General features: G+C 42.3%; 1 protein-coding gene across 2 annotated transcripts in view; it reads right to left on the bottom strand.

Moving 5' to 3' along the window:
* The window catches only part of PLCB1 (phospholipase C beta 1), a 359,203-nt gene extending 341,765 nt beyond the window's left edge, over window positions 1-17,438 (bottom strand). For both annotated transcript variants that reach the window (XM_072331035.1, XM_072331034.1), the window contains exons 1-2: window positions 17,064-17,438; window positions 7,259-7,336 (exon numbers count right to left, since the gene is read on the bottom strand). In XM_072331035.1, the coding sequence (XP_072187136.1) occupies window positions 7,259-7,336; window positions 17,064-17,162 (177 nt within the window). In that variant the 5' untranslated portion in view covers window positions 17,163-17,438. The remainder of the gene's footprint in view (window positions 1-7,258; window positions 7,337-17,063) is intronic.
* Window positions 17,439-17,524: the final 86 nt, after the last annotated feature.

Here is a 17,524-nt window from a genome sequence, read left to right as displayed (position 1 = left end):
TAAATCCTATATGTCATCATCTCTACTCCTTTCTCCTATTTCTAGTGCAAGGGATATGACTTGACATCAGCAGGCCTACAACATCATATTACATAATTGAGATGAGAATGTACATCTAATACAGGTTTTTCTTAGTAAGTGAAGGATGGACAATGACGTCAAGAAATGAGAGTACACTGGAAATCTTACCTACATGGAAAGGTTCATTAGAAGAAGTAATGAACACTCATTTCCTCTCTGGTGAAGAGCCCTAACTCAGAGAAAATGAAGGAAGCTTGTCTGCTTATAGCACATACGTGTGAACACGTACACAGAACAGAGCCAGGAAGGGACAGTGTTTTAACAGTCTCCTCTGTTTTGGTGGATTTGACACCCTCCAGAACTATGGATTTTAGTGGCAAAACCTCTGTCTGTCAAGGAGACACAGCTGCCCAAAGTATCAGAAAAACCTCAAGCAAGGCTACAAACAGAAGACAATATAATACGCATGCCACCAGCAGAGGCTGCCTACTGATTTTATAGACCTTCTAACCCAGCAGAATATTTGGAGGAGAATGGTGACATATAAACAGCATCCGTGTAGTTACCAGTGCTCAGAAATTACAGCCAGGCATACAAAGTGAATTTAAACCTCTTATGATTTATAGCATGAGGTTGTTTGTGTGACATCCTGGCACTGGGATATTTATATAGAAGATGCCATTAAAGCAAAGAAAATAGGACTGAAAGATGATTCTCTTGGAAGGACTCCACAGAGGGTCTTCTGTCCACATACACTAACTCCACAACAAGGAGGAAATCACACTGTGCAGCAGAGTACAAGGCTAAGGGCTTTGTCATTTCTGTTCTGTGATGCAAACTGCAAGTGTGCAGAGCTGCTGTACAATACACCAAGACTGCAGGAGAGGAAAGCAAGGTCAAGTATACATTTTTAATGGCAAAAAAACTTAATGCAAGTAAGGCATATATTAGTAGAAAACTGAAAGCTATGTGGACATTTATTACTTGTAGTTCAAAAGCTTTTATCAATCTTCTAATAAATAAAAAAGAAACAAAAAAAGACCCTTTCAAACATTTATCGCACAAAACTGACTACTAGTAGAATACACACAATCACAGAGGAAGATCGAGCTTATAGAGACAGAACATACTTTATTTAAAGATCATTATTTTCAGTACAGCATCTGCTAATGTGTTTAAGAATAATATATATATATTCATATATATTCATATATATATATATATATATATATATATATATATATGAAAGCATAGTTGGGGTGGGAGACAATTGGGATAGGAAGCACAAGAATCTCAGCTTGCACCCCTACAGCAGAGAAGCATCTGACAGACACTCTGACAGATCAGTTAAACTCCCAGCAATCAGACAAGCTCATGTCCTAGAAGCCAGTTTTTTGGACAGAGGTTTCCTCTAACAAACATAGTCAGCACACTGCAGAACAGGAGGCAAAGCAGCCCTGTTGCCAAGTTATGGCCAACCATGACAGGTAACCATGCCTTCTGACTCCCAGCCAAAACCTAGTAACGTACACTGCTGTTTATTAAGGCCAAGTATCTACTGACACATTAGATAGTGTTACGACTTCAAGAGGTGTGAATCATAGAGAAATTTCTACCTCAGGCACAAAGCATTTGAAAGCTGGACATGGATACCCATAAATGCCACTTCAGGGTACACTCACGAGTGGACTTAGCCACCAGTTTTCAAGGTATTTAAACTGAAAGTGGCAATCAGTTTTCAACAGCCAGACCACAACTGCTGCTTGCACACTATTCACCTTTCCAGTACACGTAGTTTTAAATGTTAAACATTTACCAAAACTTCCTCACCCTCAACCTATTTCAACAGAAGACAACATGGAATCTCCTTGTTAAAGGAAAGTCATAATTCATCATTCACTCATTCATATTAGCAAAGCTAATATCCTTGCATACCACAAAACGTCTTAGGATTGATCTCAGTACCAAGAACTCAGAAGTGCCTACATTTGGATTTCCAAAGGTTGTAGGCTGCCTGGAATCACCATCCCTTATTCACATTCTTCAGACTCCTCATTTCAAAAACTGTATATTGGATCTATATTGCGCATTAGATCCAAGCCTTATTTTCTATTCCTGCCTTCTTCATAGTGACAAAGGAGATATTTAGTAGTGGGAAATGCTCATTAGAGATCCTCTGTTTTTGATGTAGTACCATTTCCCCAACGAGCCTTGAACAATTTCCATGTTTTGAAATCAGAGATATTTCCTTTTAAAAATAAAATCAGACTGATGGGAAGCTGACTTCCATGAACTACTTCCTTCCATTTCACTTACCTATGGGAACCCTCTAACAACTTCCTCACCTCCTTCTATTCCACTCGCATAGTGAACTTTAGCAGTTTGAAAAATCCACAAGCTGCAACTTCCAGGTGACTGTGAATCATTGCTAAGCTGATTCGGCTGTATGATAGGAGTTAATTCTGTACTAGAGTGCAAGCACGTGCATGCAAGTGAACTTTCCAGGACAGCCATTCTGGCTGCAATCAGAACTAGAAGCTCAATCTTTCAATGTTTCACTGAACCTCAGCTGCTTCAAGTGAGCACTAGTGCCCATAGCCTGTACACTCACAGATCAGTTAGATTATCTATTGTCAGTTTGATCTTTGTTCTGTTTCTTTTACTTATGTATCATCTGTGGAGGAAAAGCTTACTTACAAGATTTCACCTTCCAGTGCCTGCACTGCCCAACTGAGTGGCTTCAGCAGTTCCTTAGCATGCAGTTGCATCCTTGAAGAGATTATCTTCCATTTCGCATTAAAAACCTGACAGCTACACAACTTCAGATGCTAATATTTGCCTGTCATTTTCTTATCTAAAAATTCCATAACATGTTCAAGCAATGATGTCCCTGGTCTCCAGTTCCTCACACCATTACAGCAGCTCCTGACATTACACATCAGTTTATCAAACAAGATGACCACAAAACCCAGGCAAAGGCCCAGGTATTTGCATACCAACTCCTACTTATATGGGCACAGCTCCAGGTCTCTACTTCACGTGTTCACTCAGCCATTCCCATTGGGTTTTCAGGCCCAGATACAGTCACCTCAGGATGTATGAGGAGAAAGGACCTTTGAAGCCAAAACAACTCTCCCATTATACACAGAATCACACTGTGCAGTCTTACGAAATGAGGAAGATCTGACTCAGATCACAGTAGTCTTGCTACAGGCTTTTGCAGCAAGCTCATATTCTGTGGCTTAGCTATAGCATATTGGTACCAGTTTTGTCAGTGATGTTTACATATATGAACAGCTCTACCCCTGCCAGAGGAAAAAGTAAAGGAGCTATACTCAGTTTGTTTATTTTTTTTTCTTTTTAAGACAAAGCCAGAGCTGCTGAGCCTGTAGGTAACTTCTAACATCTGTGTTATACAACTTCCAGCTATAGGATGCAAAAAAAGTAAGTGCACAAAGTGCCAACAATACATATTTCTGGTCCCATTCTGCCTATTCATCCACTGATACACTCAGACGAGCATCACTGTCCTTCTCTAGCTGTGCTGGCAGCCTAATCACACCTAACACTTGCAGCATCTTCTCATTTCCTGAGAAATGTTTTCTGTTATTACTCCTTTTTACTCTAGCAGACTTTCTCTTCACCTGCTTGAGTTTCAATTTATCTTTCTGCAACGCTCATGAATAAGAACAAATGAAAGAAGCGACATTCTGTTTTTTAAGTAGCAGCAAGGAATCAAGATATGTTTTACTCAGGTCATAAAAACACAACACAATACAATGAATACTGTCTGGTTTTCCTACAGTGAGAAGAAGCTTTACCAAAACAATAAGGTATGTAAGAGATACAAGCTTGTCACTTGAGCTTTTCATTTTTAAAGAACTGAAACCAACCAGCAGTCTGCATACAGGTGAAGCAAATACTGCAGAACCTTCATTAAAAGAAGACCTTAACACTGAAAGCTACAATTGAAATCAGAACGTTGTCCTACCATCTGTTTAAAATGAAAGGGTTTTTAATTTCCTCATTATCAGGAAAAACATAGCAAAATGCTACGTATGACACTATTTTGAAGTATTATCTTTACTGGTGACAGCGAAATCTGCTTAGATATGCAAACATGCAGTAACGTATCAAACTGCAAGATTTGCAGTTTGCAAACTGCAACCACATTGCTCCTGTCAAACTGCAAGATCAGAGCTTCAACAGATTCGCTTAGCAGACCTTCACCGCAGCTGAGACCATACTAGGATAGGCAGCGAAGGTGAGACTAGCACATAAAAATCAAAGAGAAATGGCACATGATCAGAAGAACACATTTGCATTTAGGCTACTGTTTACTCTGCTGATAAAAGTCATTTAAACAGAAATAGCACCAGGCACTTTTTAATACAAAACCTGTTAATGTCCAAAAGTAGCAGTGCCAGGCCTGGGTATCTGGCAGGACACATCTTTGTCCAAACATATTCAAATGGTCAAAATATACACAGCCATGAAGGAAAGAAGCAAGGCAGATGGATGTGTATCTCCCATTGAAGGAATCCTGAGCAGTTTTCTGTTTATCTTGCCTGAAACTGTCAGATAGAGGAAGAGAAATGCTAACATCCATCCTATACATGAAAAGTAATGCATATCCTCACCAGGAGCTTGGCTCTTCATGTAGTCAGAGCTCAAACTAAAGGACTCCAGATACACTGCCAGACATCAGACACCATGCATTACTTTTCTTTCTTTGCAGAGAGAAAACAAGAAAAGCATGCAAGGCACAGCTCAGCAAGTTAGAGAAAGTTGCACAGGTACAACCATCTGTGCCCTAAGTTAAATAAAAATTTAACAAGCAGAATAACATTTATGTATTTTATATCTATTTAAATGTTTGTGGGTTGTTTTTTTTTTTTTACTTGTTTGTTTGAAGATATCTTCACTGACAAAGCAACAGGAAGCAATGGAGCTAGATGTCCAACTTAAAAGCCACATCATTGTTCAGTCAGTAATTTACCACTTTGTTGAGTGTCTGGTAAACAGGCCAACAAAATGGCTGGAAAGACAGCTGCCACTCATGCCTCATCTCCCTGTCTGCATGCAGAGATTGCCCAGGAAAACGTGTCAGACAATCTATGCTCACAAGCACTCTTCTCACAGTTTATCACTCTGTTGATGCAAGATCAATCCATCCCTATTCAGAAAGCAACAGGCCTGGTTATGACAAAAAGACAGTTGCTTCAAAAATAATAACTAGGTTAAAAAGAAAAAGAGAAAGCAATCACATAGAGGCTCTGTTCTTCTGATACTATTTCTTCAAGTGGTTCCACTGTTATCACCACTTGTACAAAGAAGGAAATGAAGAGAATTTCCTATAATCTCCCTTTTTAATACATTTGTAATTCCACAGTAAACCCAACCAGCTCTCTGCAACAGCAAAAAGCAGCGTTCCCTTCCCAGTCTTTGCAGCATTAGCACCCCACTAGAAATGTTTACTCTTTAACTAGACGCTGTTATAATGGGGTGTAGAAATGAGCCTTACCTCCTTGTCATGAATTATTAACCAGAAAAATCCCTTTTGCCATCCTTCACAGAGGCTTGATTTGCAAGTCTTAAAATCAAACTGACACTTAACGTCTCTTGTACAAATACCCAACCTCTTAAAAAACGCTCAGGGCATTATAAATACATTTTTTCATGAATATGAGAACAACAATTCTATAAATAGCTGTTCTTCAGAATTGCTTCAAGACATTGTTTTTACAGACAACAGTAGGAAACTGAAGTAGGCCTCAGTGCCAAATATATTAAAAGTTAAATAAACTTTCCAATCAACTCTCGCTTTCCATTTATTATTACAAAGTTTGCCATTATTTTTCAACTTAAAAAATTAGTTTATGCAATGGAAGGGACAAATCAGTAGACTGTGCTGTGTTTTGGTACAGCTTCTGGGTTGGTATAAATCAGACATATCCTTCAACTTCTTTGGGAATCCATCTTTGGACAGTGATTTCACAACACTGGACTGTCAATGCATGAACATGCTATTAACCAGAATCACCTTGCAGAAGCACAGAGGCAAGGTTTTTACTGCAGCTCCACAACATGACTTTCAAATACACTGACTCAAAACTGTGCTCCACCTCCTCTAAAAAGCAAACACAGGAAGATAAATATGATCTAATGCAACAGTAAATTGACTGTACATTCTGCTCATGCAATGGTTGCTACCTCCTTAAGTAATTTCTGCATTGGTATCTAAACATAAAATCAGCATGAACTTGTGAAAAGCAGCTACACAATGGAAAAAAAGAGTTTCCAGTGGAAGAATAGCACAGCTACATATTTAGTCATCTTGGCATACACTTCAAAATAAGGCCAAAGCTCCAGCACCACCAGGTTTCCAACAGGCAACAGGTACAACCACTCAGTGAGTACTTGGAAACTCATCTGTAGAAAACTTATTTCAAGTTGTTATACAGCATTTTGCTCTAACAACTGCAACAGTAATTTGACATTATATTTTTCATAATCTTTAAGAAACAAATTCCACCCAGTTACTGGGGGTACCGATGCTTTAACCCTGCTGCTGCTCCATAGCCTCCAACAGCTGGAAGCACAACAGGGCTGATTTCAAGGGGTGACACAGATGTAAAAGTGGTGTAAGGCTGAGATGAATCAAGCCATGATCTTCCCAACAGCTTCCCAGCCATATTAGTGATCTAAGCAAGCAGGAATGTTTTTAAAAGAAAGTAAGTGTCCAGTGAGGATTAGTAAGAATTTAGTGACGTGCCTTAACCGGCACAGCCAGGGAGTAGAGAGGCACAAGGACAAATTCAAAGGGAGCTCTGGCCTTTGGGTATTCCAAGACCTGCCATGCACCACAGGCAACATCCTCAGTGTATGGAAGGCAAAACAGAGAAACCACAACTCTGAAACAAAACAGCATGCTAAATTGATCCCTGCCAGTAAACTAAAAACGTTTCACATCTCATTGGCCATCAGACCATTAACATGGCTGCATATGATCAGTGTACAGCAGAACTCCAGAATTTCTCCCTTCTCTCCATGTTTTATGCACTAGAGATGAGCCACAGGCCTGTTTATATTTGTGCCCCAGAAGAGCAAAGGAACATATGCTGACACAATGCTTGTCTATTACGTCAGAACTGGCATGCAAAACCTCCTAATTCCTGCCCATCACACCACCAGAAACAGAAACAACCATTCTAGAATAGGAATCATTCCCTCTTACCTTGTTTTGATCTGTCCAGTAGAAGAAAAATCCCTGTGGATCCGTTCTGAGTATAATTGGAGTCACAACAGTTGAATCCTAGATGAAAAAAAAACAAATAACACATCAGCACACATACCATGTAATTACGCACAAGCTACTTTGCCACCCATGTTAATGAACTGCAATAATACCCTGAAGGTACACCCTTGCAGGGTACCACTAGAGAATTTAGTATCACCTGCCTAATTTCCATGTTTCTGACATAATGCTTTTCCTTTACTTAGGAGACAGTGTTAACTAACTCCAGACCTATCAACACATGGAATATTTCCAGAAAAGCTAGAAATGGAGTTAAACAGGCATAACACTGTTAAACGAGAGTCCATATAATCAAGTACTACAGTTATCAGAAATCCTATCTGAATCCAGATTAACTTTTATATATAGACCAAGCTAAATGCCTACAAGCTTTATTTAACATCTAAAGTCTAAATTTGCCTAGAAAACTCAAATAGTACCTATTATGCTACAGTAAGGCTCCTGTCAATTACTGTATTTAAAACAACAAAAAAAAAAACACCACAACAATCCCAATCTGACGGTTTCAGTAATGGAAGTACATATATTCTCCCAGATCAACTAAAAACCTGTTTGCTATGGTAAGATACATGGTCTGGGTAATCTGAAAACAAGCATCTTTGCAAATACTAACATTAAGGAGGGCTGATTTCCTACTAACATATCTTCAGACTGGCACCTGGCCCAGGAGACACAGGCTCAAACTGAAGCCTTTCCCACAGGTGGGTGTTCATTACATCTCTCACTCACTGGGATTCTCCGATACCGAACAATAACTGAAATCCGTGTAGCCTGGTCATAACAGGATTCCTCCTATCCTTGCTCTGTCACTTTTTAGTACATATGTAAAAACACCGCTGCTGCCTTCAGACCCCTACCTTTCTGCTGCATTCAACTAAAAGCTATGGAGAGAGCACAGAAAAGAGGAGGAAGACATGCCATGAAAAATAGCTTATGCCTTATCTCTACAGGAAACCGAAGTACCTCCTCAAACAGAATGCATGTTTCAGTTGAAGCATTATAGGTATTTTACAGCTCTAGCATCCACCTACTTCCAAAGCAGCATTATGTGAGGTCAGCCTAAATTCCTTTGAGAAAAACAAATCAGGCTCTAATGCACTCAGATCAAAAATATCAACTGCATTTAGTTGTGGAGGTTTTCTGTTGCTTTTTTTGTTTGTTTGCTTCTGTAGTAACAGTGGCATTTGTTGGTTCTCATTATTTGGGGAGGGGAAAGGAGCACTTCAAATGCAAATAAAGTTGCTGGAGGTGGCAGGCCCATAAACAAGATCGTATAAAGTGTCATTTCTGAGGCAGAAAGATAACACTTTCCTATATTTTGTTATCACTGCAGAACTTGGTGATGGAGTAACAAAGTCACAATAGCGGGCGTTCACAAAACAGAGAAGGCGAGTGTGTATCTCTCTTACGCTGGAGGAAAAAAGAAAACAAAACCAAAGGAAATTCTATACCAAGAAGAAATATAAACTCAAACTTTTAAGTGAGTGCACAAATCCTTGTTGTCACTGGAAGATCTGGGGATTAACTGTGTCCCAGTACTTCGATACCCCACATGGCTCCACATGAGCTTTCAGAGGTTGGGAACAAGTGCAGCTGTCCCAGTCGGTGCTGTGGGCCGCGTCCCAGCTGGGATCAAGGCTGTACACACAGCACCGCTGACTCTGCTCTGAGATAACTCTCCTTTTTCATCCTATTTCATATTTCCTGTTTCATGTTCCACACAGTCTACTCATAACCGTGCAAAATAAGGAAAGAATAAGACTCCTTCTGCAGTGTCATAAGACATATACACCCAGGGGGGACGGACAAAAGTAGACTGAAGCAATAGGAAACAGACAGGCATGAAGAGATTATGTCTAACATTAATCAGTTGCGGTGGTTTATCGTTTCAAATCAGCTGCTTCAGCCCCAAAGCTGTTTGGATTTGCTTGTGCTGATGACATGTAGCTGTCAAAGCAATACTTTCCTAGACGTGGGCTGTAAGGTTTCAACTATAATCAGACTCAAAAAAGTGGGGGCTGGGAGGAGAGCCTTAGTATCTCTGAGGTGACATAAAGGAAGCCCCATCATGATAAGGATAATGCTGAGTTAATTTAAGATCCACTGTGCTCCAGAAAGATTTTATATTAAAAGTAACTATAAAAAAGCAGCCATGCATTATGCCCATTTGCTAAACTAGCTACACTACTCTGACACTAAGCAGAACATAATTAATACACCGGTGAACACAAGAACCTCACTCTGTCACACTACACAAACACAGGATCAGAGAATAACTTTGTATACGTAGCTCTGTGTACATAAGTCTTAGGAAGCCTTCCACGCAGTTAACAGCAGCAATAAAAGCCGTGTGCAGAATGTTTTATATGTTCTAAAAGATAACTGCTAAGCCTTCTGAAGTCCCTGCCACTAGGAGCCAGACCACTTAGATCTGGGAGCAGGACGGAAATAAGCCCCTTGAGTCAGGCCTGCATGTTGTGCTGCCCGCTCCATATGAACACAGCAGGCTCAGTCACATGGAAGAGGTCTGTGGCTTTTATGCTGCTTTGCAATCAGGGATGGCAAAGCTAGGCAACGATCAAAAAGGTTATGCTGAAAATGAGACTTTCCACGCAAGAAAAAGAGTGCTTCAAGGTTTTGAATTAGAAACTTATTTCAAATGCCAATTGTTTGGTGCATTTATTTACAAAAACATTCTGCTGTCTGGAAAGAAATGTCATTTGTTATCCAGAAGACACACCTGCATCCTGAAGTGCATTCATTTTATTACCAACTTCACAGCCTCAAATAAGTAACGTGGTTTGTTCTGTACTATTGCTTTTCAGTAGCCTCCTAATAGGCTGCACAGCTTAATACCCTGCAATAGCAATATTCTTCGTTCTGTACTTTTAAACAAAGAGGTTTCAAAATGACAGAACTCCATGATACTTATCACTGCAGAACACAGGCATAAAAGATCAATGTGCAAATGTGCAGTAACCAACTGATCAAGGTCTAATTTCAGGCGTGGGCCTCCTAAGCCACATCCAACATCAGTGAGCAAAGAGTGCCACCTCCACTTCAATAGTACTGACCACCAACTCTCTGTACTTCATTCATTATGTGCTAAGGCAGATATCACCACCATGTTTTATGCCAAGCACAAATCAGCATTCAAATGATCAGAGAACGTCAATAGCGCACCTGTGATGCAAACAGTGAATCAATCCCATCATAAATAAGTTCCTAATGGATCCTACAAGGAAATGACATGCTGCATGTACCTCCTCAACTGCAAGATCGTAAGTCAGATGAGTTTCAATAAACCATGCAGATACTGATAACGCTCCCTATAAACACTCCAGTGAAAATCCATATCAACAGATCTTTAAAAGAAAAGCAGACAAGTTTTACGATCATCTCTTGCTACAGATGGGGCTTACAGCACTGCCCTATTAATCCCAACAGCTTCCTTCTTCAGTCTGACAGATGAACTACCAAGAAGGGAGGAATAAACTGCCCACTCCCTGATAACCTTGTAAAGGAACAACCTGCTAAAACAGAAGGCTGGAGAAGGTGAAATAAGAGCTGGAGGTTGGAAGCAGGACAGGAAATCAAAAATGGAATGCAGTTATGAAATAGGACTGGACACAAGACTAAAAATGAAAGCAGGGACTCACAAACTGAAGTCCCACTTGTTCAACAGGGACACACAGAGAAATATTCTTCACCATTACAGTGGTTAAACCCTGGAGCAACTGCACTGATGGCACCACATGACAGGAGTCGGTGCTCTGGTAATTAAGACTAACTTCCTGCAATTTTAAGAGCTACCTCAAGCAGGATTTGTTCCTCAGAAGTAGACAACCCCTGCCTCCTTTCTCAAGGTGTCCATGATCTTGGGCTAATTACAGCCTTATTTCATGCAGTTTGCATCTGTCCTTATTTGTTGTAGGAGTTACAAATTAGACAGGCAAGAAGAAAGGAATAAAGAAAGGTATGTAGCCAAATGTCAACTGGGATGATCTTATCTCTGTCGGGTAGCTCTTATGTGATGAGCAAAGAAATTAAACCAACCTGTCCATAGGCATAAATGCAGAATTCCAATTTGAGGGAAAACTAGAATTGTGTTTCCGTGGTTCGTTATCTAAGTTTTAGAGATGCTGAGCCCAAATTCATCTGAACTCACTGGGGAGTCATTCCAAACATCTGACTGAACGATGCAGTCTGAAAATGAGGTCCAAGGTATCTAATCACAAATTAAAAATTAGTTGTTTTTAATGTTGGTCTATTTTTTTTTTAATCTAAAACAGACCAATTGGGAACACAGTTTGTCATCTAATGGTTCTTGTGAAAATTGATTAAGAGATGCTTATGAAGCATTTACTTTATAACACATTAAAAGATTCCATAATGATTAAGTTTATTTCACCACAGTCTTTTTTGGTAAAAAGAATAAGAAGTCTGAAGCACTCAAACATTGAAGTTAAGAACATAGACAGTGTGCATGCAGGAGACAGCTTCAGTTCACTCTTAATTTCCCTTTCACATAGGATTCTCATTTGCTGACAAGAGCCGTGTTCCAGTTTTCACCTTCCTTAATATTTAGTAACACTCCAAATGCTCTGACTCTACAACAGCAGATATTACCTGCAGCTTAAACCACACAAAGGCTTCTCCAGATCTTCTGTGGAACACACGTATTCACCCTGCAGGACAGATACTTTCCTCTTGAAAAGCTTAATATTAAGAAATGTAAAGCAATCTGATAAATCACCCACGTTGCAAACTACCCAAACCACAACTTCTGTTCGTTTAGGTTAAATATTTTAGATAGCACAGAGCCAGTACTTGTCTATTACATGAAGATGAGCGACAAAGAACAGAAAACCAATGAAATAAAGAATCCAAAGAGTCTGACTAACTTCTCCCCTCCAGGCTGAAAACATTCAGGAAAAATAAATAAATAAATAAACTATTTTCTGCTTATTGTTTTAGTTTCAAATACAGAGAACAATAGTTGCTTGTTTTTCCACAGTCTCTGTAATACACTGCAGTGAAAGACTTTGTGCTGAGTTTCAAACAAATACAGGTTGGGGAGGAGGGGAAGCTATACCAGCTTTTCTATTTCTCCAACATCTTCAAGTCCTTCTGAAGATTTCTGGTCTTCTTTCTGCTGTTTGTTCTCAGCTCATCATTAACAACAACACTTGGATGCTCCATCTCCTTTAAACTTTCAAGTAAATGTATCCCTATACACCAGATAATCTTCTTGAAAAGATTCCAAACAAATAAAGCCTGAAAACTCCACATAGCACTCATCTGAACTCAAAAACGCTCATAAAGGCAAAGAAGCGCTCTACGAGAAATGTGGTATTAAAATAGAGCTTAGAAGAGCCGGCTCATTTTTGCTTCTCGCTGAAATAGCTGATGTTGCAGCCACTAACCAATACTATCTACCAGGAGTTTTGTTTCAGTAACTAAAGATTTCCTCTAATTAGAAAGGAAATCATACCCCTCAACTTAGGTAATGATGCATTAACTCACTGCAATGGTTAACTTGCTATTAAAAGTAAATAGCATAAGCCACAGAGAAACCAGTCCAATTCTTCATGTAAAGTACATATTATCACCAGTGAAGATAAGAATGCCTTTAAGCAAGAGCTAAAAACAAACCTATTTCTGAATTAACTTGCTTCAGTATGCCAATTACTGCGTTTGGAAAACTTCGGCTGTGCTGTTGAGCTCTTTGTTAACTCAGTCATACCCATCTTGTTCTCACTGCAAAAAGATGACACAGCCAAGGCATGATTGAGCCCCTTCAGGCTTCATTCAGATCAGCGCTGAGGAAGTCCTTTATACTCAGGTTTCATTGATCTCTTCAGCTAGCAACATACCTGCACTAAATTCAACCACCTACAGAACAGCTTCACCCATAGACTTAATGGCAGCTTTTTTGTTTATTCATTTTAGACTGTTTTAAAACTCATCAGGAACAGCTATTACAACCCTTAGTTTCACCACAGCTGAATGAATCAAGGCAGCTCCTCTTCAAGCCTTCCCTCTCCTTTCACAGTCCTTGCTTCTCTCTAAGAGCATCAGAGCTCATCTGTTTAAAGACCACACACCAGTACTTAGGAAATTCACTGTCTCTTTATGGCAGTAAAGGAGAAGTGGTTATAAAAATCCCAAAGGCAGAATGAAGAAGCTCAGGAAGCAGGTACCATAAGCCAGACACGCACTCCCATGCATCCCCAAGAACCCTACAAAGCCAGTCACTTTTGTCTTCCACTCATTTAAACTTCAGCCATTTCCTTACAGTACTTTGTGAACCCAATGCAAATATCAAGAACGATAACTCTAAGATGTGTTTTCTTGACTATAGGACTGTTAGAGATTAAAAGAGAAATAGCGAGGGAAAGCAAAAAGACGGGATAGCAGTCAGTTGGACTTTAGTGCTTCACATTCTGACTCAATTTACTTTGTGAAGAATCTAGCAGGCATTACACGGCTGAATGTAAGTGACATTACAGCCAATGCCCATGAGCAAACATGTGACTTGACCTGCAAAGCCAAAACTCTTTAATTGTCTCTGATGTTTTCACAATTCAGAAACTGAAAATGGTCTGAGGAGGAAATGGAACATCAAGGTTCCTGAACTGCCTGCCTTCCATCCGCCTGTATTTAACCCTGAGATGACAAACCCTGCCTCCCCTCTGCTAGGATCTTAGCAAGGCTCAGGTAAGGCTTTTCTCTTTCCAAGTGGACTACCTTCATGCTTGGGGGGGCAGGGCAGGAGGAGATGCAGGCACTGGATAAGGTTCCCACAGAGTACATAGCATGCCTCCCTGCTCTCCCTCAGAGGGGACGCTCATGTAACAACATCAGACCCCCAGCTATGTACCAGCAGCCTCAGAGTTATCAATCAGGCACAGAGCTACCAGAAGTTCAGGATGGGGTGTGCAGGGGTGGCTCTGCTTCCAAGTGTGCACCGCTGCTGCTTTTCACACACGTGTTCCACATAGCGCCCTGCAGCATCCTTCTGAAAGCTACCAAACACATTCTTTAACAACCATTACTCCATACACCAAGAAATTCCTTACACGCCTCTCGTGCCCTGGTTAAAATCCTTTCTGCATTCTCACTTTGTAAAAGCTCTGTTGTTTTTTTTCAGTGTTTTAATTTCTATCAGCTGAAAAAACTTTGCTCTGGGCTGAAACTTGGTTCAAGTCGTAGGAATGGCCAAAAAAACCTCCTCTGCTTTATGAGAAGTGAAGGAAAAAGTCTGTAGAGCCATGTGCAAAACAAGACAGCAAGAAAGCGTACTGAAAGGGTATTGCCTACAACAGGAACACAGGATCGGACTCCCATTCACTCTTTGTGAGCCATAAACAAGCCCAGCTTCTCTGATCAGCCCTGTGAACAGCACAGCAGATCCAAAGCACTCATCGTGGTCAATTCCATTTCACTGGTACATTTTGTAGCTCACCATTCCTCGCTATAGCCTATTGTTTCACTCAGAGCTGGTGCATGTGTCATTGCACAACAGACCACAGAGGTTCAGATTAATGATCGTCATTCTTTACAGCTCTACAACCAGATTCATTTGATAGAAAACAAATACTCTGAAGTAGTTACTGGCTACTCAGGGTCCAGCACTTTTCAAAGTCACTAAATGTGCATTGGTCTACAGATCTCCTTATAGCCAGAATGCCAAAAGAGATTAATTTCCCCTGAAGTCTGATTTCATGATGCTTTTGCCACTGAGAAAAAAAATACCATGAGCAAAACTCAGGACTAGGAGGGCAACGTGCATACATACACAGTGCATGGTCAGCAACAAGTTAACACAAGTATTCTGCATCACACAAGTGAGGCTCAATACGCATCAATGTCCACAGTCTCCCTGAATTAGTGGGTAAAAGCACTCCCTCAACACAACAGAACTCCCTCAGTAACATATTCCAGGCAATACCCACGTGTGGCTCACTATCACCTTTAACCCAAAGGGTACACTTATTGGCATCTTAGCCCTTTTTCTATTACTGCAATGCTGACATTTAAAATTGAAGATCTCCCATTCAGCCTACGGCATACAGAATTTGAAGCAGGTGCTCTCCATGCACAGTGGACATCCTACGGCTAATCTAAGTAGGCAGTACAATGCTGTGGAAATTGCATGCAAATCATTTCAATTGTTGCCTAATTGCTCGGAGTCCCATTCTGGAGACATAAATCGCCATTCACTTGACCCCTGCGTTTATCTGTGTAAACATCTTGGTAGCTTACCAAAAATACAACTACACTGGCAAAGGCTGAGGTTATTTTGCCTATACGCTAATGAGAAAAAAAAGAAATAGACCAAAGGCAATCCTTCTGACTGTCAGACGAGTCATTCAAGCCCAGTTCCATCTATCCTCTCAACAATCATAACCTGTTTCAAAGCACTGTTTATTACTGCGGACAAGGTCAGGTTGCTGAGTTTATTAGAAAGGTATTAGCCTTTCCATGTAAATAAAATGCCACTCTACAATTTGTTCACTTCTTTGATGTTCTTTCCTTCCTTGAAAGCGTTTGTCACAGGTTTGTAGAGGTCAGGATTACACATTTGGCTCCTGGACAGGCTGACAGCAATGGCAAAACCACAATACATAGCAGAATAAGAACAATTGTCAGACACACGCACTGCCCCTTCTCTCCCCCTCTTTGCTCTCCCTCCAGTTGCTGTTGTGCAAGTCTTTAGTGTAGCCAAACATCCAGAAAAAGTGTGAGAGCTGTGACGCATTCCTCAAGTTAATCTCAGCAGTTCTCACAACACTCAGACTGCCCGGTGTTCCAGCCTGCCTTCCCATCTGTGTCCCTATATACCCATCACAGGCACACTTTTGGGCACGCACCCTTTGCAGAACTGGCGGACAAAAACCCAGCCTCATACGGGATGCATAATACTGCAGGAGCAAAGCTAGGAGAGGACCCATCGTCTCCGCTTTCCCTTTCCACTGCAGATGATTCTCACTTTCATGACCTGACAATAAGAAAGCAGACCAGAGAAGGGCTACCTTTCTCTGACAGTATCCCAGGTACAGCCTTGCACCCTACTGACGGTAAAGCAACAACCACGCCGCTCTACACGAAGCGATGCAAATGAAAAGTGACTGGAAGCAGCAAGTGGGAAGCAGGTGTGATTTTAAGTGTCCCAAGTAAGCAAGGAAAGAGAGGGGCGCGAAAACTTGACCCGAGGGATAACGTGCCCAGAGCTGGGCAACGCCACCAGGCCGGGAAAGGCAACGGGAAGAGCAGATGGAGAAAGAAACAAAAAAAAAAGCAATTAGGCTGTAGCCGCAGGAAAGGAAACGTGCAGGATAAAACAAGGCGGGACAGGAGGACGCTGACGAAAGGAGTCAGCGCAAGCACCGCTCGCACCGGCCCGGGGACGCGAGCGCGGAGGAGACTTCAGTCTTCGGAGAAAGTTTGGCCGCACGAGGCTGCCGCTTCAGCAGCGCCCCCCGGTGCGGCACGGACCCTGCCAGGCGACGGCCTGCCCGGACAAGGGCCCCGGCCGTGCAGAGCGCCCGCCGGCCCCCCGCCACCTCCACCTGCCCCGCTCGGCGGGCACGGCGCCCGCGGGGCGGCCCGGCCGGACGTTCCGCCCGCCCGTAGGAGCCGGAGCCTCCCGACCGCCCCGTGCCCGCTACGGAGCCGCGCCGTGCCCGGGCCGCTCGGCCCGAGAGACGAAGCTACTCACATCGTCCCATTTGACGAATTTGATGCCTTTCTTCAGCGTGTCGGAGACGCAGACGGGCTTGAGCTGCAACGCGTGCACCCCTGGCTGTGCCCCGGCCATCTGCACCGCATTTACACGCTCGCCCCAGAGCGGAAAAGCCGCGGGAGACGGCGGCCGCCTCGGGAGGGACGGCGGGGCTCCAGAAACAGCCCCGGGAGAGAGGCCGGGAACCGCGCTCGGCGCGGGCGGAGGAGCGGCCGCCGAGCCGGAGAGCGAGAGGCTTCACTGGCGCCCGAGGAGGAACCCGGCGCGGCGGCGGCCAGGACGAGCCATGCGGCGGCACATCCCCTATATACCGCCGCTCGCCGCCACGCACACGCCCGCTCGCTCTCACACGCGCAGGCAGGGCACGGCGCGAGCGGCGCTGCCCGCTCCCCGCCCGCCCCTCCTCCGCCTAGCTCGGCCCCCGAGGTTCCCCCGCG

This window comes from Excalfactoria chinensis, chromosome 3 (assembly GCF_039878825.1).
Source record: "Excalfactoria chinensis isolate bCotChi1 chromosome 3, bCotChi1.hap2, whole genome shotgun sequence".
Classification (NCBI taxonomy): Eukaryota; Metazoa; Chordata; class Aves; order Galliformes; family Phasianidae; genus Excalfactoria; species Excalfactoria chinensis.
The sequence above is the reverse complement of the archived record's forward strand: the minus strand, read 5'-3'. Positions and strand labels throughout refer to the sequence as shown.